Source organism: Penicillium chrysogenum (assembly GCF_028827035.1).
Source record: "Penicillium chrysogenum strain IBT 35668 chromosome Unknown utg000001l_segment0_segment0, whole genome shotgun sequence".
Classification (NCBI taxonomy): Eukaryota; Fungi; Ascomycota; class Eurotiomycetes; order Eurotiales; family Aspergillaceae; genus Penicillium; species Penicillium chrysogenum.
In genome coordinates, this window is record NW_026622749.1 from 1,261,590 (window position 1) to 1,283,633 (window position 22,044).

Sequence of the window (22,044 nt, forward strand, 5' to 3'; positions counted from 1 at the left end):
AACGAAAGCTAACACCATGCCAAGAAGACCAGAAAAAGGAGAAGATTAAGCCCAGCGGGAATTGAAACAGCGAGGGTGTCAAGCCGGGAAAGGCGTGAATGACAGAAATCCTCAGAAGGCTGCGGTCTGACACAGTCAGGCGCAGGGTTGAGCTCATAACATCAAAAGATGAAGGAGAGCATGAGCATGATTGACATGATAAACTCGTAATTTTGAACAAGAAGGGAGGTTGAAGTCGGCCCCTCGGTGATTATCGTTTGTGGGGAGAGAAGCGTAAGGAATCTAAGGGAGCTCAGTCGTGAAAGGGAAGCCAAGGTTTATCATGAGCCATGCAGAATCCAGTCGTGGGATCATCAAAGGTCAACGGTTGGGTAACACCGTTGAACATTCGAGGCGCCGAGAAATGAGATGCAAAAGACGAGATGCATTATGGGGAGAAGACGCGATGTCAGGACATCTAATAAGTTTCGTAGTCATCAGCCCACTCGGTGTCACTGCCAGCAACCCGCAGGACCTGCCCGGGATGCGGACCGTCTGGACTGACACTGCGAATACCCTTGGCCTTCTTGCCAGTGAGATCCGATCCATCTTCGGGTGCAAATCGCTTTCCTCCTTGTGCAGCACGGAGTTTGGAATAGTAAATTTCACTGGGATCAGCTTCTGATTCCGAGCCATCCTCAAAAGTCTCCCAATTTTCAGATCCAGAGGTTGCAGTGTTGACTGTAGAGGAGTTGGACACCTGACGGGCAGCTGGGGGCGGAGCGGCATGCTGCAGGTACGGGTTGGGTCGGGGGAAGGCTTGGCCAGAGTTCAGCGACAGTGACGACTGTGAGGAGTGAGACGAATGGGAGAACCCGGTGGATCTTTGCGAGTTCGAGAATCCTGAAGTGCTCATGAATGATCGCTGCCGGTCATCATAGACGTCTTCTGGGCTAACAGGCCGCACATAGGCACTGGACATAGCGCTGTTGCAGCGAGGTGGCTCCATAAGGTGGCTGAAGCGGTCTTCCCTTGACTCGACCGTTAATGCACGCATCCGTGGGGGAGGTCCGCGCGGGGGCGGCATCTTTCCGTTAAGTGTGCTAGACGAGTAAGCGCCAGGTTGGATACGACGTTCAGGGGAGTTGTTTCCATGGGGCATGTTTCCCAGCGGGACACGGGCGGGAAGCTTTGAGGGGGATGTTGCACCAGCTCTTGAGGTCGCCCCAGATCTAGAGGCACCGTAGCCAATTGTGTTGTGCTTAACTGGGCCGCTGCTAGTAGGGGTCTTGGTGGCAGAGCGGGGTGGAGGCGGGCCTCTCATAGAGCTTCCAGGTCGGGTAGGCGGGTGTTGTCTCATTGTGCTTGCTTTGGTAGATGAAGGTGGTGCAGATGGTGTCTTTGACCGTGGTGGGGGCATTGACTTGACAGGTGTCAACGAATCAAGATATCGGTCTCCGTGCACCAGGAATGGTCGACCGAATTCATCTTCCCAATGTTCCAACTCTTTCCGCAGGTCAGCTTCGAGTTTCGGCAATTCCTTGGCAATTCTCTTGCGCAGCTTCTCCTCTCTCAGGAGCTTTCCAGGGTCACGCTTCTCTCCCTTGTTCCCGCGTCCCATGAGGCGAGATGCATCTTGGCTTGACGTCGCAAGTGCCTCGCGGTCTGTCAGAAGAGTGCGGTGTCTTTCAATCATTTCGAGAGTAGGAGCGCGCTGCTCCTTAATTGCCTCCAGTCGTTTAATTTCGGCCTCATGAGCCTCAAGCAAGGCGTCACTGCACACATCAGAGAATGCAGGTGTGAAATCAAGCATTTCCTCTTCGGAGAAGAAAAGAGCGTCCCAAAGTTCCTGCAATCGGCAGCGAGCATCCTCCACAAACAGGTGGAGATTCTGTCGCTTAAGTTCGTTGAGGCGTGCCAATTCATCTTCGAGGTCGTTGATTACGCGCAAACCGCAGCCACGATTCGCAGCCAGGAATGCCTTGCGATCAGCCTCCTCAACACCGAACCGATCCCAAAGAGAGATTACAGTAGTTCTGAGTTCGTTGATCTTCCGCTCGCGGCCCTTCTTTTCTTCCACCAATTTATTGCGCTTAGCCATGAGATTGGCGACATCATCTTCATGCAGCCCCAGTTGCTCAGGGGAGTCGCGATAACACTTCACGATAGTGGAATCTGTTTGCGCCTGGGGTGTCCCGAGCTCGGCCCAGAGCTTGATCATTTCTTCGCAAGCAGATTGGACCTGGGCAATGCGGCGGTGGTACTCTTCGTAGACGTGGGTGAATTCGGCATCCAATGCCGTCACATACATAGGCGAAAGGTCGAAGCTCGGGGGAATCGAGGACCCTGGCTCAGTGGGAGGAAGCTCGAGTTTGACAAATGATGGCTCGAGGTGTGAGGAGTAAGATTCAAGCGCGTCCACAAGTTCTATCAGATGTCAGTAAAGGAGTGTCAGCGACACATCACACAGGTAACACTCACTCTTAACCTGCTCAAAGCGCTCACGATGCAACTCGCTCATCGCGTCATGCTTCTCGCGCAAGAATTCAATACATTTGTTAAGTGGGTAAGTGACACGAAGGTCATCGCGGTTAAGCTCGTATTGGCCGTTGGCCCGTTCATCGCTCAGGGACGATTCCATTTGTTCAATAGCTGTAATAAGACGTTCCGCTTCCTGCGTCATATCCTCTCTCTCCCTAGGAATACAATTAGCAAGCCTCCAACGGGCCTGTTTGTGGATTCGACTCACTCATCAACAACCTTGAGATGATTGTTCAAGGTCTCTGACAGGGCGCTGAAGAGCTGTATCACTCTGTTAGCCACGCGACAATGCCATTGTTATACCAAGGCCGAGCTTACCTCAGCTTCACGGGACTCGCGCTCGCGCGCAGGAACTCCAATCTCATCGTAAATTCCATGGAGCTGGGCGACGATGTTGTTGACCTGAGTGGTCAGGTAGCCGGTGTCTACCGCCATTGTAATGAAAGCCCCTTAATAAGGGTGACAAAAGTCGAGATTGATAACAAAGAATGGGGTGTATCCAATGCAGCGACACAGTGCCGAGCGAGGCTGCGACAGGGTGACCAATGTCGGGATCAAAACAAGAGAGCCTGGCACACAGGGTTCTCAGCACACAAGGTGCGACGGAAATAAACGAAAGTAGAGGTTTGCGAAAGCACTTAGGGCAGCGGCATAGGAAAGCGAGCACACTGTTGTTTATGAGGGGGAAGTACCGAAATCGCAGATGATAGATAACATCAAGTTTCCAAGGTCGCAAGTGGGTGTTTGGGCGCGATCGTCGTCCTGGGCAACCGATGACTCAGCCAGATCCACCGCCCAATTCTGCCAATCAATGATCAACCCCACGGCTTGCTCTACTTCATGCATTGACTTCTGATACCCATTTATTCTCCGGTCCTTGCAGAACTCCCATTATCACTGAGAGCCCTTGCTTAGGTACTCTGATCCCTGCAATACATTATTTGCCTTCGACCGTCTGCTCCATCCCCATCCATCCAAAATGCAGGCTGCCCAGCAGGCCTGGGGTGAGTAGCTCCATACCCATATGACAGCCAGCTTGTAATTAACCAATGTCCCCGCACAGAGCTCGAGAACGCGATAAGCGTCTTCGACCCTCAACGAGATGCCCTCTACGAATACAATTCCGATACGGAAAGAGCCCTCAACGACGAGCGACCATGGGCCACCGACCCATACTATTTCAAGCACGTCCGAATCTCCGCTACGGCACTATTGAAGATGGTGATGCACGCTCGGTCGGGCGGCTCACTAGAGGTCATGGGCCTGATGCAAGGCTACATCCTACACAACACGTTCGTGGTGACAGATGCATTCCGACTGCCAGTCGAAGGCACCGAGACCCGAGTGAATGCGCAGGACGAGGCAAACGAGTACATGGTATCATATCTGCAGTCGTGTCGAGACGCGGGGCGGATGGAAAATGCTGTCGGATGGTATCACAGTCACCCTGGTTATGGATGCTGGCTGTCTGGGATTGATGTGGCCACTCAGCAAACCCAGCAAATGACCGGACCCTTTGTCGCCGTCGTCATCGATCCGGACCGTACCATCTCCGCCGGCCGCGTTGAGATCGGCGCTTTCCGAACATTCCCATCGAACTTTACCCCGCAGAGGGAGGCTCATGAGGACGACGAGTATCAGACGATCCCACTCGGGAAGGTGGAGGACTTCGGTGCACATGCCAATCAATACTACTCTCTCGATGTCAGTCATTTCAAGAGCACTCTTGATGCGGAGATATTGTCCCTTCTATGGAATAAATACTGGGTCGCTACTCTCAGTCAGAGCCCGCTATTCACCTCTCGTGATTTCGGTAACAAGCAGATCATGGATCTCAGCCAAAAAGTGCGCAAAGCCGCGCGTGGAATGGAGGTCACTGGTCCTCGTGCTGGTGGCGGCAACACCAAAGATCAACAGCTGGATAAGGTGGTTCGCGGCGGACAACGGATTGTTGCGGAGGAAGTAAAGGGTCTCCTAGCATCCGAAACAAAGATGAAGCTCTTCCACGGCATCGGAAACCAGACTCCTTTGACAGAGTGATTCAGCTCAGACGATGAGGATCCTCAATCCCATAGATGTTGACACGACTGCCACGCTTTTGCTCTTTAGCCTGAACTGTTGTATTTGGCGCTCAGCGGGTTGATATCCCTTTATTCCTTTGCCTTGCCATATGCGCTGGCATTTCTCAGGTCTTGCCGTGTGCAGCAGTTTTTCTTTGACCCATCATGATACTAGAATATCTAAAGTTGCAGTTTCTGCAATGAACGAATTTACGACTTCATGTCTCGTCGCTTGTATGCACAAATGTACGACCCATCTTTGGGGTGATATAGTAACTCGGGTAGGCTAAGCAATCTGAGACAGATGAAGAGAATCAACCTCTATTGGCGCGGAATACTCGGTATCCCGCGCAAGAATCGAATAAGTAGTGGAACACTGTATATAATGAAGTGGAAAGCATCAAGCCAACTCCACCGGATAACATCCATCAGACAGGAACAAGAGTCTCAAGTCATTCGTGACGTTCATTATTCAGAAGACGGCGTGGAGGACATAAGCTTGAAAAGGAAAAAGCAGGTCGCCCCAACCGGCGACAACACAAGAGGATATGTTGAAAAAGAAACGAAAAAGAACAGAAGTGAAATCAAAGGCCAAAAATGTACGCCGAGAAAATGGCCAGAATATGTCACAGTCAGTACAAAGAAGAGGTGGGTTCAAGGTGGTCATCGAGACAGGTTAACCTCATCTGGGAGATAATATAAAAAAAAAAAAAAAAAAAAAAAAAGGAAGAGAAAAAGGGGGAATAAACAAGAAGTCCCAACCAATCGAACAGCTCTATCGGGGAAAATGATATATCGAGAGAATAAACGGAGGATACTCCGTATTAGTGCAATGATAAATGTGCCGAGGGTAACTGAATCGAGGATAAGTGTTCACAGTAGTGGGTCGTGGAAAGACATTCCACATGCATGTGATGAATCGATCTGCAAGTATCCTTGGAAGGTAAGAGGTCGGAAGACGAGGGGTGGAGACTAGGATAGCCTAGACACGGTCACAAGCCCCGTGAATGGCCCCAAAAGGAATGGGTTTAACCTGTGGTGATAGAACACGAGCGTCGATTGGCGTCGGATTTTGTCGAACCTGTTTTGGTGCGGGAAGACGTAACTTGACAGGGATCTTCACGGGTTACAGGAAACCGGATTCAGATAGTAATCTACGCAGTTCAGAATCAAAACCAGTTAGTCTCAACAGCCGAACAGTTTTGAGAAAAAAAAAAAAATAGCAGAGTTGTCTTGGCCCAAAAATGAGGAGTATAGGAGGTCAAATTTGGGTATCGTCGAGCAAATGCCAAACGCCATTTGAAACAGAAAACCAAATTTATCGCAAGATAGCGACGGTGGATGCAAATAACAAGGAGCCCTTGTCTCTGCTTGTGGCTTCAGCATACCTTGCAATCTTTTCGTCCTCGCGCTCCCTAGGCTCGATCTCCAGACTCCGGTCGTACATGTCATGTACATCGCCAGCACCTTGGAGGTTACTGAGGATGTAATCTTGAAGTTCGCCGACGGGTTGCAAAAGGTAAGGCACGTTCTGGTATTGTTGGATATCCCGGATGACTTCTGCGGTCTTGGCCCGCTTATTGAAGTTGATCAATTCTGATGGTGTTAGAGACGGGATACCGTCTTCAATGAAGGTCAAATCCGTGAGATAGACACCTAATATGCGTTAGCTACAGAGTCAAGGGGGTGAGATACTCCAAGACAACTTGAATCTGCTTGAAATGACCGTGACGCATACCGAAAAATGGAATACAGGGCGGGTTAGCGAGATGTAGGGTTTCTCGGTATTCGCCAAAGTTCTTCGTACTAGCCATAAGCCGGCGCATCTGTTCCAGAATTGCGGACGTGCGTCCGCTAACCTGGCCCCACGTTCTACCTAGACGATGAATGGGTGCAGTTCCAAGAGCCGAGATGATGGAAGTCAGGGTAGAATAATTGTTCAGATGGCGACATTTCTGTATGATTGAGTTAGTGAGGCCGGGATTTGTCAAGCAAGCAGAGTAAACACATACATCAGCCACGTTCACAAAGTGTTTGATGACTACAACCCGCTTCTTAACATCGCCTTGGGCGAGAATCATTTCCGCGACCCAGTTGGTAAGCTGGTTCGAGTGAAGAATCAAGGCCTTGACATTGGGAGATGGTTCCGGCTCATCAGGGCCGACCTTCTTCTGCCATGTCTTGTTCAAACACTCAGTGGGCCGGATTTTGGAGTAGAGGCGCGACTCAATGATGGTCAACTGCCGAGCAAACTCCGTTGGATCAATGTCGAGGAACTTCAGTTTCTTCATATTCTTAGGGATGATTGGTGTTGGTGCAGCGGTGCTCTGAGTCGGAACAAGGCGCTTAACAGTGGTATCTTGTCCACGAAGTCGTTGTTCGATCACGGCCAATAATGTAGGGGTTCCTGGGGTCTTCGTGGTAGCGATGGAGTCGCTGGTAAAGGTATGGACACGTCGCAGGAGATCCATGTGCAGTTCATCATTGGGCTCCATCCAGAAGTGATCGAACCAGCTCTTAAGAATGTTGACGACACGGAATCTAATCGGCTTCTGTTTCCGGTCAATCCACATTTGCATGTCATCTTGATTCAGGCCAAATGGAGGCTGAATGTTAAACCGCTGGACAAGCAATTCAAATAGTTCGGTGGCAGTAGTGAAAGAGCGATAGGTGAGGAGGAATGTGTTGTTGAAGGATGCATCAAGCTTATCGTGGCGGGTGAGGTGTTCAACCAATCCGGCGAGTGTTCCACATTTGAGGATGGGCAAGTCTCCCTTGTTATCGTAGAACACTTCGCCTTCATGGGCCATTTTCAAGAACCAGGGAGTTTCTTCGGGCTCACGGACTGGCTCACGAATTGGCTCTCGGGTGATAGCCGTTGGGGGTGCCTGGCCAAAGAAACGTTGTGCCTTGTCCATATTTCTTCGTACTTTATCTGTGCCACTTTCCTTTTCAGGAGCGTAGGAGGACGGAATCCCGATTGACTCTGTGGCAATCTTGGCCTTGGACTCCCCTCGGCTATGCATTACCTTGTACGACTCATCTTCCGCTTCTTGGCGGCTATCCCGTCTTAGAGATGATGCTGGTTCGGTGGGGATTTGCTCGAGGAGCAGCGACAATGAGAAGCCAATCTGGGAGACATAGTTCTCCAACTGTCTAACGATGCCTCGCACGGCATTCACACGATCGTCGAGAGAATTACCACGAAGCTCTGCCCACTCATCAGCCAGAGGGGCAGAGACTGCTTGACAGCTCAGGACAAAATCTCCAATAGCATCGTAGACTCTCTGCTTTTGCAAGCTGAAGTCTACTAGCTGGGGGTTCTGGAAGCTGGTTCCCAACGGAGCTAAATTCATCGACTCCACCGAGGAGATCCATGGGCGGAACTGTTCAATCACCTTGATTGCAGCAGCTGAGATCGCATCGGCAATGTCTCCATGTTCCTCCACTGTAACGATATTCCGGTTTATAACCAGCCGTTCTTCTAGTCGCCGAATACTACCAACAAAAGATCTTCTGAGGATGTCGATTGAATCCAAAAAGGCGGTATCAAGAGAGATCGATGGCTCTACTCGCGAGTCCCCTCCATCCGGAACGAGGAATGATGTCGGGCCTGAAGTATTCAAGGAAACACCGTTGTTCTGCCAGCTACCACCCGAAGAGCTGCCGCTGACGAAGCCAGGCACGATGCGATGGATGGCATCGCCGCGCTGATGTTGAGCCACTTGCACATAGCCATACACGCCTTGCATAACTCCATCGGCCTCCTGCAAACATTTATTGGCCGAGTCGGCACCAGGCCAATCAGCGGCGGCAATATGTGATGAAAGAACCAGCTTCGAGAACTTAGACATCATGTCCCGGAAGTAAGGATATAGCGCCTTGTTTGTGGAAATGATAGATGGGTTACCAGAGTGGTTATCCGTCGTGTCAGATCCAGCAGCCAGCAGCATGCGAAGATGGTCAGATATGTCCTCGGCCTTTCTTACGTACTCTGCACGCTCACCGTTGAAAAGCACCTGGCGATAGGCTTCCACGGCGTACCGCATATTATCGACAAGCAAAGGCCAGGTGATTGGCGGTGCGAAGCCATCGTCGACAAAGTGTTGAGGGGGGTTGGAGGAAATAGAAGGTCTGGAAAAGCTTTCGGTCACAGATGTGCTGGTACTGTTTCCGCCGAGGCTGTGTGACTTTTGCGGGCTCTTGCTCGGCGGCTGCGGCGTTTTGAAATCTTTAGATCCTGCGGCGTACAAGGAATCCATGGACGTGGCAGGGGATACTCCATCCATCACGGACTGGCGTCGGCGAGAAATCGAGTCATGCGAGCCTAACATCAGTGACTCTCCTTCTGCCTCCGATGCAGATCCATCGTACTCGTCCTCGTCCCGCTCAAAGCCACGCGCCATCAGCTCTGGAGGTGGCCGTGTCTGGTCGGGGACAAAGAAATTATTTCGATCTCGCGGGCCTGGTTCGGTTGTTGCGGTCGGGTTCTCGAAAGGGAGCTCCATGGTGGAATATCCGGTGAGAGTATTGAAGTAGAACAGACGGCCGTCAGGTGTCGCCTGCGGGATCCAAAAGGCGGCCTCTTCCTGCTCTTTGGGTGCTGGAATACCCTCGATAGGGAGAATCGGTTGCGAGTCTCGAGCATTCCCCTCAGAGTTCACTTCATCCTCATCATGTCCATCGCCATATTCATCTTCAAGTCCGGAGTCCGCGCCGAGCTCGGTTTCGTGGTGGGCGTGTGTGAACTGGTCGTGGGAATCGTCCGCTTCCGTAATTGGGGCACAATAGTTACTTGGGAACCAACCTCGAACATCATCGATCACTCCATCCCACCACCCGGTTTCTAGCTGGTTGAGGACCTGGATAATGTCGCCACGGCGGAAACTCAGACTAGTGTGATCGTCGGCGTCATAATCGTACATAGCCCGTACGAAGAGCGCCGGGGGCTCCGGACTGACGGCATATCCAGAGGCCATTTTGACTGGGGAATGGGTGTAGTTTCGTGATACACTGTTTTCCCGACCGCGATAGCGGGATTGGGCTGTGGGTGTGGTCACTTGTTCGTCGGTGTATTCGAATGCGGTCGCAACAGTTCCGGACTTGCCCAGCGCAGTAGTGTCGACAGCTAAATCTGCCGCGCGAATATCAAACATGGATGGTTCACAGGGCCACAATCCAGAGAGCTTCTGGAGGGGTTGAGGGGGGGTGGTTTGAGCTCAATATCCGCTCATGACTGTATTCGACGTTGAGGGGGGGAGGAGTGGGTGGGGAGTCGCTTTTTGCCCAGTCGAACGAGGAAAAAAAAAAAAAAGACCTTGGGTAGTCGAACTAGAATGCAACACTGTGATTATGCCATCAATAACATACTTAGGTATAACAAAAGCAATGGAGAAATGGAAGTGGGATTGAATTAGGGGGAGTTGCACCAGGTGGAGGCGGGACGGGCGCATGCAATACCGGTATTATTACGAGATGGAGCCCACAAGCAGGCTTTTTTGAGGGGAATCAAGAGCAAAAATACATACTGATTACAATACCATATGAAATCTATCTTGCATGAACACCAAATGACAATGAGATGAACTTCTCAAATGATATTATACTTGAATATCCACAGTCTTACAACCATTTGGCATCCTGTCCGACTCGGAATCTTTTGAGTCCAAGCCTGAGCCCCTCAGAATAATGGAGCTGTCCCGTGTGTTAACCCTAGAGTCCTTCTGGAGCAGACCATTCATTATTATTACCTTGGTTTTTTGTCTTTCTTTCACAGAGCGATGTTCCCCACTGCCCAGGTGTCTGTGTGTGATGAAATATCCACCTGTGGACTCTTACTACATGTGGACGTGCTTACACGCTTACGGTCACATCTCACCTACAACATAGGGTACGGGTTTGAGCAGTCAGACTGGTTAGGTACATATGTAGTTTGATGTATAACCTCGAGATTGGTGACAAATGCCAGAATATCAGAAGACAACATATACTCCGTGCAAGGCTGGTCTGTGGCCCACAGGTACAATTTTCGACCGCGGTTATTGGTTGCATATGGAAGACATGCATCTATCAATTTGCAATTGTGAAGAATGACATGGGATCTCCGAGCTGCAAGTTCCCCTAATTGACATATTATATGTGCCTCAACTTCATCTACTATCTTCATTCTTCAATAATTGATCAAGGATATCCTAGCTTAGACCAGTAAGGGGTGTCAAAAAAACACACACACAATCCAAATTATTTGTTAACTACTGGGTTATGTACCTCGGGGAGCCGACAATGCGCAAATCCGACACATAGTGTCTCAGTAAGAATGAACAATAATAGGGTGGTCCATATGCCCGGCCGATATCCAACGAGGCCGGATGCCCAGCCCCAGTGGGGTATGACAAAACTTCTTTTGTTCCCTTCCACGTTGTCTTTACAACATATTGTGTCGAGTAAAATATAGCATGAAACTCTACCGGATGACCTTCGGAAAAATGTCTATTCTCTAACCAATTACTAGCGCTAAAATGGTTCTAGAAGGCGGTTTTTAATATATTTAATTTCGAGCTACTCTAAAGTGGATTTCCAGTTCCCACTTTCCAGGCGTGGGTTGGATCGTGCTGACGCTCGTCCCCGGTACGGAGTACAATACACGATAATATACTCCGTACGGAGTACAACAATATATGTTGTACAGATGATATACACGTAACAATTGAAACATAACCTAAGTCTGCGCGTGGTTGATGCAAGCATGGGTAGACACAGAAGCATTATTGGAAGTCGGTGATATTGCTGCATGGCATGACGCAGCCTCATTCCGAACCCCAGGTTTCAAGACAAGTTTGACACTCGCGCATCGCGTTAGATATACAACTTCATTGTGAATTTTCTCGATGTTACTTGTAGGGAGTATGTGATCAGAATCCTTTGGCCCCTCAGATGGGGGGCGTACTGGCAATGGCATGATCTCAGCCAATCTAGATACACTACAACATGCTTACGGCCCGCTCATTCTTCCGACTTGGACCATGGTACTGCTCCGTACACCTTGTGAATCTCCACATAGGCAATTTCCAGTTTGGCATGAAACTACCAAAACATCGAGAACATTTCAGAATGAGACTCCGAGCCGAATAAGTTATGTTCTATGCAAGACCATTGGCTATCGGCACACAGAACTATGCACAATGGACCCGAGGGCTTGGGAGCTTGCCCACTTAGCAACGGACCGTTTCTCCTCGTGGAGATGAGTATCAATGAGAGGGGTGTGTGCTCCTGGGCGACGTGCAATGAGTCTGCGGAGAAGGTTTGACGTCTCAAGCGTAATGAAGGATTAATGCCTTATTAGGCAAGTTCAAAGGATATCAGGGCAAGTCAATGAATTGCAGTCGAGCAATCATATTATATCATTCCAACACGTTGTAGAATTCGGCTCGGTTATATCAAGGTGAGAGAAGCATTTGCAATGTGGCTTGTTGTACTTGCATAACCTGGGCAAGCCCTGGAAGTTAGAGCACACCCGTGGACATACAATGTACATTGTAAGCGAGTTGTTCATTATATCATATGGGAGATATTCGTCTTTGGATGGAGCGGAACGCCAATTTAGGGACCGATTTCCGATTAGGTTCCAACGATTTAGTCAATATCAGAGCCTCGACTGGATCAAGCTCTATATTAATTTCGTTTCTCGTCGAGGGTACAGTGCATTTGAACCTATTATGAGGCTGTGGGTAGGAATGCCTATGTATCGACAAGGCATTATGTCAATAAGTGAAAACTCAAGTATATATATATCTACATATTTCTGGTGAATAACAACACTTACTTCGTCAATTAGGGTCAGCACAACTTGAAAACCATATTTCCAACAGGCAAGAGACGCTAAGTGACCAATGACACATACGTGAAGTAGTTTCACATAGGATACGTTGGAAACTTTTACCAGAATAGCTCTATTATCACCTTCCCGATTGGGATAAAGTGTTTACCTCACTACCTAGGTACTAAACACATATTAAGCATGCAAGTGTATGTTACCACTCTCTCAATGTTCCTACTAAATGTCGAGGAGCTAATAATACCTTATCATCCAAAGTACAATGTATTTGTAGAGTATGGTGTATGTGTTGTAGACAAAAGCAAGCGAGACGGAGATCAAGAAATCCAATAACAAACGGGCAGACGCCTGGCCCAATTGACCCAGAAACTACGTTGTGTACGGAGCACTCCTTCTAAAGGCTAAACCGGATAGCAAACCAAACGGCCTTGAAATCTGAAAAGTCGCCACCATACCCCTCGTTCCTTGTTCCTTGCAGCCGGACATTGCGCCAGTCGCAGAAACCTAGGCAGACAACATCGTCACCAGTCACCAGCCGCCCCAACCGGAGAGATTCCCACCTGCCGAGACCCAATCCTGCCGCTCGGTGCAGCACACATCCAATAACGACTCGATCTCACTCTCTTGTTTACCCAGAGCCCCGGGTCCCCGATGATCTCTTGCTCCCCCTTTTCGTTTGCTTTTCGCTTCATCTTTTTACTTTCCACCTTGATTTCAATGCTACACAAGACAACGCCCAGTTCCCCACCATAATTCCAATTACCGCCTCACTTTTGTATCGTATGGAGTAACACGCCCCTAGTCTATCCGACTATGGAAGTCTATTTGTCGGTAATTGCTTTGTTCTGGAAGACGGGCGCGTCGCACGTTAAACCTTAGTGACTTCCGAGCGATCAAGCCGCGACACTCAAACGAAGAAGGTTCTCCGGTCCTTCGTTCTCCGTCACTTTCCACTTTAGTCCCTTTAGCCCGGTGTCCACCTTTTTCGAGAAAATTCCGCGGGATCACCTCCGCGCGGGGGGAGGAGGGGACCATCTCCGTTGGATAAGGGATCAGCAATATTACAAGCCCAGTGCAATGATATTGATATTATTGCCAATGTGCGGAATCTGTGCTCGCATGTGCGGTGTATCCCCTGCATCGGAGGAATTGTCCAATCAATGCGGCCAACTCGCCAACGCGACAGAGGGGGCGAGGGAGGTACTTGCGTTATATGCACGGCACGCTATATATGTATGTTATATGTACACACAGAAATAGCATGCAGCACCGACCGGATGGAATTCAATCTGCCTCGCAGAAGTATGGTAGAAACAGAATTGTGACTCGTCCGTCTGATATCAGAACGTGACGCGAACCAAGATCCGGACGGGAGTGAACCATGGACCGGGAGGTCTTCCCCGGGCGTCCCATTCCGTCACGATCCAGGGGTTTGGCGATCGCATCTGCGATTGATTATATCTCCGTGGTTCGACACGACCTTGGAAGGTCCTGGATGAACAGGCCTGTCATCCAGGAGTGGATCATCGACATGGAATGATTTATAAGGAGTATGCACGTTATAAATTGTCACTTGGGCTATACAACATACGGTACCCCGTACGGAGTACCTGGATGAGGGCTCTGAATTCCATATTTCCAAGTTTCATTCAATCTCCACATGCTACACGCTACACGAAAAGCTTCGTTTACCCGTGTCTCTGGATACGGTTACAGGACGCGGGCGCCCGGAGTCCAGACTCGTGTTCCTCGGGACGGCCGGTGCGAACGTACCTTGAATTCGGAAACGGGCTTCCTGGACAAAGTAGGCAGGCGCATTTGCTATTATTGTGTAATAAACACTCTGAAACCCACTGACGGCCCGTTGTCTGGTAATGAGCTTTACGACGTACAGAGCACGCGTTGGGTGGAGAGCGACTCGAGTGGTCCTTGTCTTGGTTTGTCGACGCTGAGATGTTGGGGTCCTCTTTAAAGACCCATTATTTAGCGAAAGTATATCGGCGATAGCGCGCACAATGGGGACCAGTTTCAAGCCGAAATTCAATTTCAATTTACGCGATCAATGATGCTCACTCACACCGTCAAGTCGGTTGAAGTCGAGACCAGTGGGGACACGTTTATTTAGTAGCTTCTTTCTCGTACTCTGTATGCGTCTTGCAGAAGCGGTGAAGGCCAAATATATTGATTGACACGAAACAGGCTTCACCGACATCTTTGGCTTAGAGACGGCTGGCTTGGGTTTAGTTACAGAATAGGGCCTGAGTTGGGAGATTCCAGACCGTCCTGGCGTTCACGGCGGAGACACCGGACCTTGGCTATGGAGTTGTCGGGACGATGGGCTCCAGCCAAGCCCGTCTGTCGGTGTCCACTAGCTCAGGGGCACCGGGGAAGAGATTCCTGAAATTCCTCTTACGGTAGTTGGCTCGTTGATGTGGAGCAGCGCTCGAAGGGAAAATGGTCGAAGAGGTCTGATTCGTAACTGGTCTGTTTGGATCCTCAGTGCAGATCCATAATTGGGTGGGTTTCGATGGATTTGGTTCTTTTGTTCAGCGTGCTTTTGACCGCTTGGAGGGATATGGAATGAAAGACATATCCTGGATTTGTGGCCCAAGGGATTGGGAATGGTGGATCGTCTGGTGTATTACTTTTCGAGGCAAGGAATCAATAACGATATTTGCCAGGCGGTGAAGTCACCGCTTCGTGCGATATCACCGCCATGGGCTTCCTCTTTTTCAATTCCTGGGTCGAGAACGTTAGACTGGGTCGGTCCGCTGCATCGGGAAGTGGACCGAGTAAAAGCTCGAAGGATGTCGACGGGTTGGGTTTGCATCAAGAATCATGTACTCTAGGGACCCCATTCTGAGAAGCGTAAGCCACCCGGCTTCACCGCTGGAGCTTGAAGCTAGTTGATAGTCTAGATCCACCAGATCAGATGAAGTTTCGCTGAGGCTTCAATGATCAACCGGAAGTCCGGAACAATACAACATATGTACTTAGGATTTGGCTTCCGCGAATCAAGGGGGTGCTCAGGGACGCTATTACGGAGTAGGATGTATGTCGAGGTGGAAGCGAGATTTCCATTGCGAATTTCGACCCCATTTGATTTGTGAAGTGAAAGGTGATCTTGTGCCGTGTTTCACGCGAAGCGCGTTTCCCAAGTAACCGCGTTGGTGCTCGCGTCCGGGATCTTCGGGCTCCAATGATGTAAGCGTTGGGTTTGCCCCACTGATAGGACCCGGGAACTCGCGATGCTCAATTTGCAGCTCCGCAGTGATAGGTAACGGTGTGGTTTTTAAAGAGTATGTTGTAGACATAACTGTCAGCTTTGCGGTGTATAAAACTGCAACCTCAGCATGTGGAGCCTCGGAGGAAAGAACTCGTTGAAGACTACTCCGTACTCCGTACTCCGTAACTTCATGGGCATTTGGCCCTACTATGGGAGTTGTAGCGCAGTTACCCGGGTTCTTCAGTGCGTAGACTGCCTAAAAAGGAGTACTAGTAAATTAGAAGGTGCTATTCCATCCAATGCTCCAGTTTACATTCTGCTCTTCATGTAGATCCTTTCTATATGCAGTCCGGCAGGTGATGCCTCGAAGAAAATACAGGGTACAGACATCGATCCTATGCAATGCATAATGCAGTCGGACATGGCATGATGGAACACATAATCTCGAGCGTGGCACAGTCAAACAGATGAACAGCCACAAGGCGGGGGCAGCTATCATAGTCCTAGAGGGTCAGAGGGCCAAAGGTGAGACTGGATCTGGACCAGTCAATTTGTGAGGCGGCAAAAGTACAGTGGGATGATCTGTCAAGAGACGGGGCTGATGGGCACCCAAGCATACATCGTCCTTGATTTGATACTGGATCGATCTACTTTCCCATATTGATGTAACTATTCCATTAGCGTGGGCTATACTTGGTACAGGGCAGTGAAGTCCCCATTCTCAACTTCGGCATTCTCACATTCAAGGCAAAACAAATGCAACTCTATAGGTGGTCCTATGTACCCCTGTCTCATTCCCAAAAGCACACGTTCGGAGTTGTGTGACAATACTTGCCTTGTATATATACTAGGGACTACAGATAGAAATAGAAGTAGATGTATATCGATGTAAATGTTTGTACAGTGTAGATCTTTGGGAGCTCTGGAGGGGTTGAGGGGTAGACGGATGTGAACCATGGTTGAGATCTATCAATGACTTCCGAGGCTTTGATATCCGAAAAAAAGACGTATCTTGTATCTTGTATAGTACTTTAGATATCTTGCAGATGAGACTGATACAATCCCCCTGTAGGGGGCAAATCTGAAATTAGGGAATAAGGGGCTATTATCACCGTAAGCCTCTCGAAGTGTGCCACGATCGAATCATCCGCCTCACATGCCACACAATTTAACTATTCGATAAACAAAGGATTTTCCCCTCCGTACCCATAAATGCCCTGAGCGAGGGGCACGATTCAATAACATAACCCACTTGATAAATTGTACATCACACCCTCGCAGAAGTAAATGAAATAAATGATCGACAATGTAGTGTTTAATTATCTAATAAAGATCCAAGGGGGAAAACAAAGTTGAACCATGTGGGCTTACGATCAGGACAAATCTATAGGGCTTTTTTGGGATAATTACGTGTCGATTTCGTACGGTAATGTGCATCGTAAAGAAACAGAAAGGGGGGGAAGACACAATTCGACGAGAAAAGTGAGTGGTTAAAGGAATGAATGGTGCGTGGCCGGAGAGGGGGCTGGGTAATAGTTCTCTTTGATTTCCCTTTGAAAGCCATTTTAGCTGTGATCGGTCCCGCTTTTGCACCCCCTCTGTTGCCCGGGTGGTCCACGGGTCTTTGCTTCAACGCGTAAGTAAGCGATCAGCTTAGGCCCACGTCCTTTTTTCCCCCTCCCTTCCTCAGTCCCCTCCCCTCCAACCCCCCCAAAAACCAAAAACCCGATTTCGAAATCCCAAATTCCTTCTTATTCTCCTCATCCTCCTTCCCCTCTCTTCTTCCCCTCCCCTTCCCACATCTAATCGCGGTTGATCATCCCGCCCTTCTTTTTTTATTTTAACAGCGTTTGCTCTTTAATATTTCCTACTTGTGGCTGGACACCACTATCTCAATACCCTTTACTTCCACTTCCCCCGCTCAAGGAATGATCAGACATCCCAACGAACTCCTGTCGTCGACACGCCTACAGAACCGGTGCGAGCTTACCCAGGGGTCAATACCACCGCCACTTTCGCTCTTTCTCTAAGAGACAACCCGCACACATGGCTCCTTCCGCACCTGGGACGGCCAACTCACCGGCCAAGAAAACATCGGCTCCAGAGAAGAAATACAAATGCCAATTTTGCAACCGCGCCTTTAGCAGAAGTGAACATCGCAGTCGGCATGAGCGCTCACGTAAGATTCACACAAAGTCCCCTGTCGCGCGTTGTTCCCCCTCTGATTGACTTGAAAATATAGACACGAAAGAAAGACCCTTCAAGTGCTTAAAATGCCGCAGTACCTTTGTCCGTCGCGATCTTCTTCTGCGACATGATCGAACTGTTCACGCCAAGGACGGCGGAATTCCCCTGGTCGCAGAGGGGCGGAGACGTGGTGGAGGGGTTCAGAAAAACTCATCTGCCCCGGCTCAGCCGTCGGTCACCGTTGACCCGACGACGCTGGAGCAGATCGAGGCAAGCAGCAACGATGGTATGGTCGACCTTGAAACTGCAGCCATGTTGATGACAGATTTCCAACATAAGGCTGCAGCAGCGGCGACCGGTCAGGTCTCCGAGCGTTCCGAATCGCTTTCGCCAGGACGCGGCTCCTTCGAGCCCTACCTCTCGGGCAACGCCACTCTGCCTCAGATGCCCTGGGACACGCTTGTCTCCCCCGCGGAACCGGGGTCAATGCCCACCCTCGTCGATCGCCATGGCCCTGTTGGGGACGTTCTCATGTCCAACTCGCTGCCTATGTCTGGGCACTCTACTCCGAATGCTCTGTCTCCCTACCCCTCGATGACTGGTCCCGTTAGCCCGGTTAACTACCGTCGCTCACCTGGCCCTAGTCAAGCGCTGACTCTTCCTAAGGCTCCTCAGCTCGCCAACGAGATGGAACGCAACTATGTAGTGGACAGGGTCCAGGGATCAGACAGCCTTGGTGCGCTTCCCGATACTTTCCAGCTTCCTTCCACGGTTGCGCTGAACCGGTATTTGTCCACCTACTTTAACCTGTATCACCCTCACTTGCCATTCCTGCACCAGGAATCCTTCAAGCCTGCCCAAGTCCCCGCACCACTTTTGCTTGCAGTTTTGTCGATTGGTGCTCTCTACACTTTCGAGCGCGAGCACGCTTTCATGCTCCACGTCGGCTCCAAGGTCCTCGTCAACCAATTCCTACAACACAAGGACAACTTCGATTCCCGCAAGTGCCCCTTGTCATTGATGCAGGCTACTTTGTTGAACATGGTATTTGAGAGCTGGAGCGGTGACCCGAAGGGCCTTGAATGGACCTGCTCGATCAAAAGTCTCCTGGCCAACATGGTCGCCGGCAATCGATACCAGCTTAAGTTGCGGACCCAGGCTCGCCAGAACGTCCCACCATCGCGCGAGGAGTGGATCGAGGATGAATCCTGCCGTCGTACATATTTCGCCGTGTACATTTTCTTCGGCATGTTGACGCTCACATTCAACCACACTCCCGCGATGAGCTTCGACGAGTTTGACGACTTGGAACTCCCGTCGTCCGAGTCCCTCTGGAACTTGGACGCGGCTGATGATGAGACTTGGCGCCGTGGCACGGTTTCGAGCGCCTTGACTGTGCGTGAGGCCCACGACTTCCTATTCCAGGGCGAACAGACCCGCTACAGTGCTTATGCCACTCGTGTTCTCATCAACGCCCTGTTCCTGCAAGTTTGGAGCCATAAGCGCAGCTTTGAGGCGCTCCAAGATGTGGTTACCGAATACAAGCTGCGCCTGGCCCTCGAGACCTGGGAGAACTCCCTTGAGGTTTGTGAACCGGAAACAATTGTGGTCCCGCTTAGCACTCCTCAGAAGGGTCATCCCTTGATCTTCAACTCGATGGCGGTCTACCGCAACACCCGCGCCCGCCTGGAAGTTGACCTTAAGTCCATCCAGGAGGCCATGCGGTACCACTCATCATACGAGGTGGCGGCTGCCATGACCGTCGCTCGCGAGAAGGTCAAGCGCTCGCAGGAGATGAATAAGGTCATCCAACAATGTTTCGAATGCATTGAGATCGCCGCCATCCAGGGCATCAATTGGGTTGCAAAGACCTCCGCTACCAACTGGAGCGTTGAGCACCCTCTCTGCGGCCTGGATTTGATGGTCATTCTGAGCCTCTGGCTCTACCGCCTGGAACATGACGATGAGCCGGCGACTGAGGCTGAATTGGCCCTCTACAACAAGGTCCGAAATCTGTTTGACGATGATGCCATCGACGCCTTTGGCAAACTCAGTTCCACCGTCGCCCGTGTATGGGGTAACATCCTAGACGGCGTGGTTGTCTGGGGGTGAGTTTTGATCTATTTTCCCTTTGATGACCAAATAACTAACCGCTATACAGAATCACCAAGTTGATGGGCGAATCATTCAAGCTCCACTCCCAGGCTTTGGTCGGCTACGAAGATTCTCTCCGTGTTGCCAAGGATCAGCCGATCCATGCTGTGCCAACCAAGTCGCTTGCTAGCGTCGGTACCGCATATTAAATTTTCTTTTCAATCTCCTTGAGTTGATTTGCTCTCTCTGCTTTTTCTTGAAATTTCCATTTTTTGATTTCTTACTCTCATTTGTTGGACGCTTTCATTGGGACACTTTCGGTCAGGACTGGACATGCCAGTGGGCAGGCGGGGTGTTGGGCTTTTCTGGAATACTTCGCCTTCTGATATCCCTCTCGGTGGTTCCTAGTCTTTTGCTATTTTTTTTGCTATTTTCTTTTGCATTTCCCCTGTTCTTACACCAGGGAGTCCAGTGTGGTGTTTCTGCTTTCCGTCTTCGACACCTGGCTGGTCCTGTGTGTACTTTCGCACTCCGAGGAGTTTGACTTTATGGTTCATACTAACCCCTAATCGTGCCCCCCCGTCCATCTGCTTTTTGTGCTTTCGATACCTTTTGATATTTCAATGCGTTCGCGTTCGCGTTGCTTTCTTTCTTGATTTTTTTTTCCATATCTTGACATTTTCCTCTGCTTCTTTGGTTGGTTTCCAGCCGCTGTATTTGATGTTAATTGCCTGCGCGCCTTTGCAACCCCGTCTTTTGATTTTTATGCTTTTTACGCTCAGCATTGCTTTGAATATTTTCGCATTTGTTTCACCTGCACATGTTTTTATGCCATTTCCATGTACTATACGTTATCGATGAATTATCTGGCGGGGACAACCTCTTTCCTACCCACTCCATTGTAGACTTGAATTGTAGTTCGTAGCCTTGATGATCTATAGCCAGTTTGTAGTTGTAGTAATAGGTAAATAACCATCTGTACCTAGGTACTATCCAAGCCCGAAACAGTCATGCTTTGATGCTCATAGTGCCAAAAACTACTTCCCAACAGCAACAAATAATCGGTCGCCAATATCCCCAATACCAGGCACGATCATGCCTTTCTCATCAACACCCTTATCAATAGCACCAACCCAGACTTCAACATCACCCCAAGTCCCCGCAGCCCGCTTAACCCCCTCTTCCGAAGCAAGCAAGCTAAGCATGATAACCTTCTTCACGCCCCAATCTCGCAGCAACTGGATCGCCGCCTCGGCCGTGGCGCCAGTAGCGATAACCGGGTCCAGCAGCACAGCCAGGCTTGCAGCTGCGGTGTTGGTAGTGGGATTCAAAGAAGCTGGCGAGGCCGGCGAGAGTTGCGACCGGTGGAAGGGGAGGTTGTTGTAGTACTCTACAGGCTGGAGAGAGACCTTTTCGCGGAACAGGCCCAGGTGGTAGACTGGGACTGGGGTTGGGAGGAGGTCGTTTAGGGCTGTGGGGTTGTGTAAGCGGGGTTTGGACCCGTGGACGGGTTAGGAGTGGGGGGATAAGGCTGGGGGGAATGGTGATAGGGGAGATAAGCTGTAAATGCGAATGGAATTGTAACTGCAACCGCAGTATTTGGGATTTGGGATTCGACATTGGACAGGAAATTGGGGAGTAGAAGAGTAATAAGGTAGCATTGCAGGGAGTAATATGGGTTACAGTTGCAGTGTTGGCTTGAAGAGGTTATGCGAATAGATTGAGAATCACTCACCATCAACCATTCCTAGGCCAGATCGGAGGATTGGCACTAGAGCTAGGTCTGCTGGGTCAATGCCCTGGGTTTCATACTCGATTCCGAGGGGAGTGGTGTCCTGGGAAGGATTGTTAGGTGATCTAATGGTAGCGTTTGATGGATCTTAGTCTTAGGGATCTAACCGTCCCTGTTTTAACCGACTTGAGACCTGAGAAGGCTTCCACGCCTAGAATATTGGCAATGTCATGGACTAGGCCTCTTGTCTCACGAGGGGTGGTGGAAGATGAGCGGATAAGGGAGAGCTTGGCTTGGAGACAGGGGTGGGAGGAGACGTGGACATTTGGTGGAAGAGACATGATGAAGTGTAGAGGAGGTTACGAAGAGAATAGAGGAGGAGGAAGAAGAA

At 50.0% G+C, this 22,044-nt stretch overlaps 6 protein-coding genes across 6 annotated transcripts; 3 read left to right on the forward strand and 3 right to left on the reverse strand.

Annotated features, from left to right (window-relative positions):
* Nucleotides 1-457: 457 nt before the first annotated feature.
* Nucleotides 458-2,955, reverse strand: N7489_000501 (putative microtubule associated protein (Ase1); the record flags this gene model as incomplete). Its single annotated transcript, XM_056706256.1, has 4 exons — nt 458-2,406; nt 2,461-2,675; nt 2,729-2,781; nt 2,839-2,955. 4 exons carry the CDS (start codon nt 2,953-2,955, stop codon nt 458-460), a joined length of 2,334 nt encoding a protein of 777 aa, XP_056570558.1.
* Nucleotides 2,956-3,499: 544 nt separating this feature from the next.
* On the forward strand, nt 3,500-4,560 carry N7489_000502 (Mov34/MPN/PAD-1 family protein; the record flags this gene model as incomplete). Its single annotated transcript, XM_056706257.1, has 2 exons — nt 3,500-3,524; nt 3,584-4,560. 2 exons carry the CDS (start codon nt 3,500-3,502, stop codon nt 4,558-4,560), a joined length of 1,002 nt encoding a protein of 333 aa, XP_056570559.1.
* Nucleotides 4,561-5,898: 1,338 nt separating this feature from the next.
* Nucleotides 5,899-9,736, reverse strand: N7489_000503 (putative cell division control protein Cdc25; the record flags this gene model as incomplete). Its single annotated transcript, XM_056706258.1, has 3 exons — nt 5,899-6,236; nt 6,319-6,535; nt 6,593-9,736. 3 exons carry the CDS (start codon nt 9,734-9,736, stop codon nt 5,899-5,901), a joined length of 3,699 nt encoding a protein of 1,232 aa, XP_056570560.1.
* A 624-nt stretch (nt 9,737-10,360) lies between these two features.
* Nucleotides 10,361-10,704, forward strand: N7489_000504 (uncharacterized protein; the record flags this gene model as incomplete). Its single annotated transcript, XM_056706259.1, has 2 exons — nt 10,361-10,470; nt 10,512-10,704. The coding sequence occupies 2 exons, from the start codon at nt 10,361-10,363 to the stop codon at nt 10,702-10,704; spliced, it is 303 nt and encodes a 100-aa protein (XP_056570561.1).
* Nucleotides 10,705-17,686: 6,982 nt separating this feature from the next.
* N7489_000505 (C2H2-type zinc finger protein) lies at nt 17,687-20,130 on the forward strand (the record flags this gene model as incomplete). The annotated part of the gene is made up of 3 exons (XM_056706260.1): nt 17,687-17,819; nt 17,883-19,935; nt 19,989-20,130. The coding sequence occupies 3 exons, from the start codon at nt 17,687-17,689 to the stop codon at nt 20,128-20,130; spliced, it is 2,328 nt and encodes a 775-aa protein (XP_056570562.1).
* An 828-nt stretch (nt 20,131-20,958) lies between these two features.
* N7489_000506 (uracil phosphoribosyltransferase) lies at nt 20,959-21,994 on the reverse strand (the record flags this gene model as incomplete). Its single annotated transcript, XM_056706261.1, has 3 exons — nt 20,959-21,392; nt 21,657-21,756; nt 21,821-21,994. 3 exons carry the CDS (start codon nt 21,992-21,994, stop codon nt 20,959-20,961), a joined length of 708 nt encoding a protein of 235 aa, XP_056570563.1.
* Nucleotides 21,995-22,044: the final 50 nt, after the last annotated feature.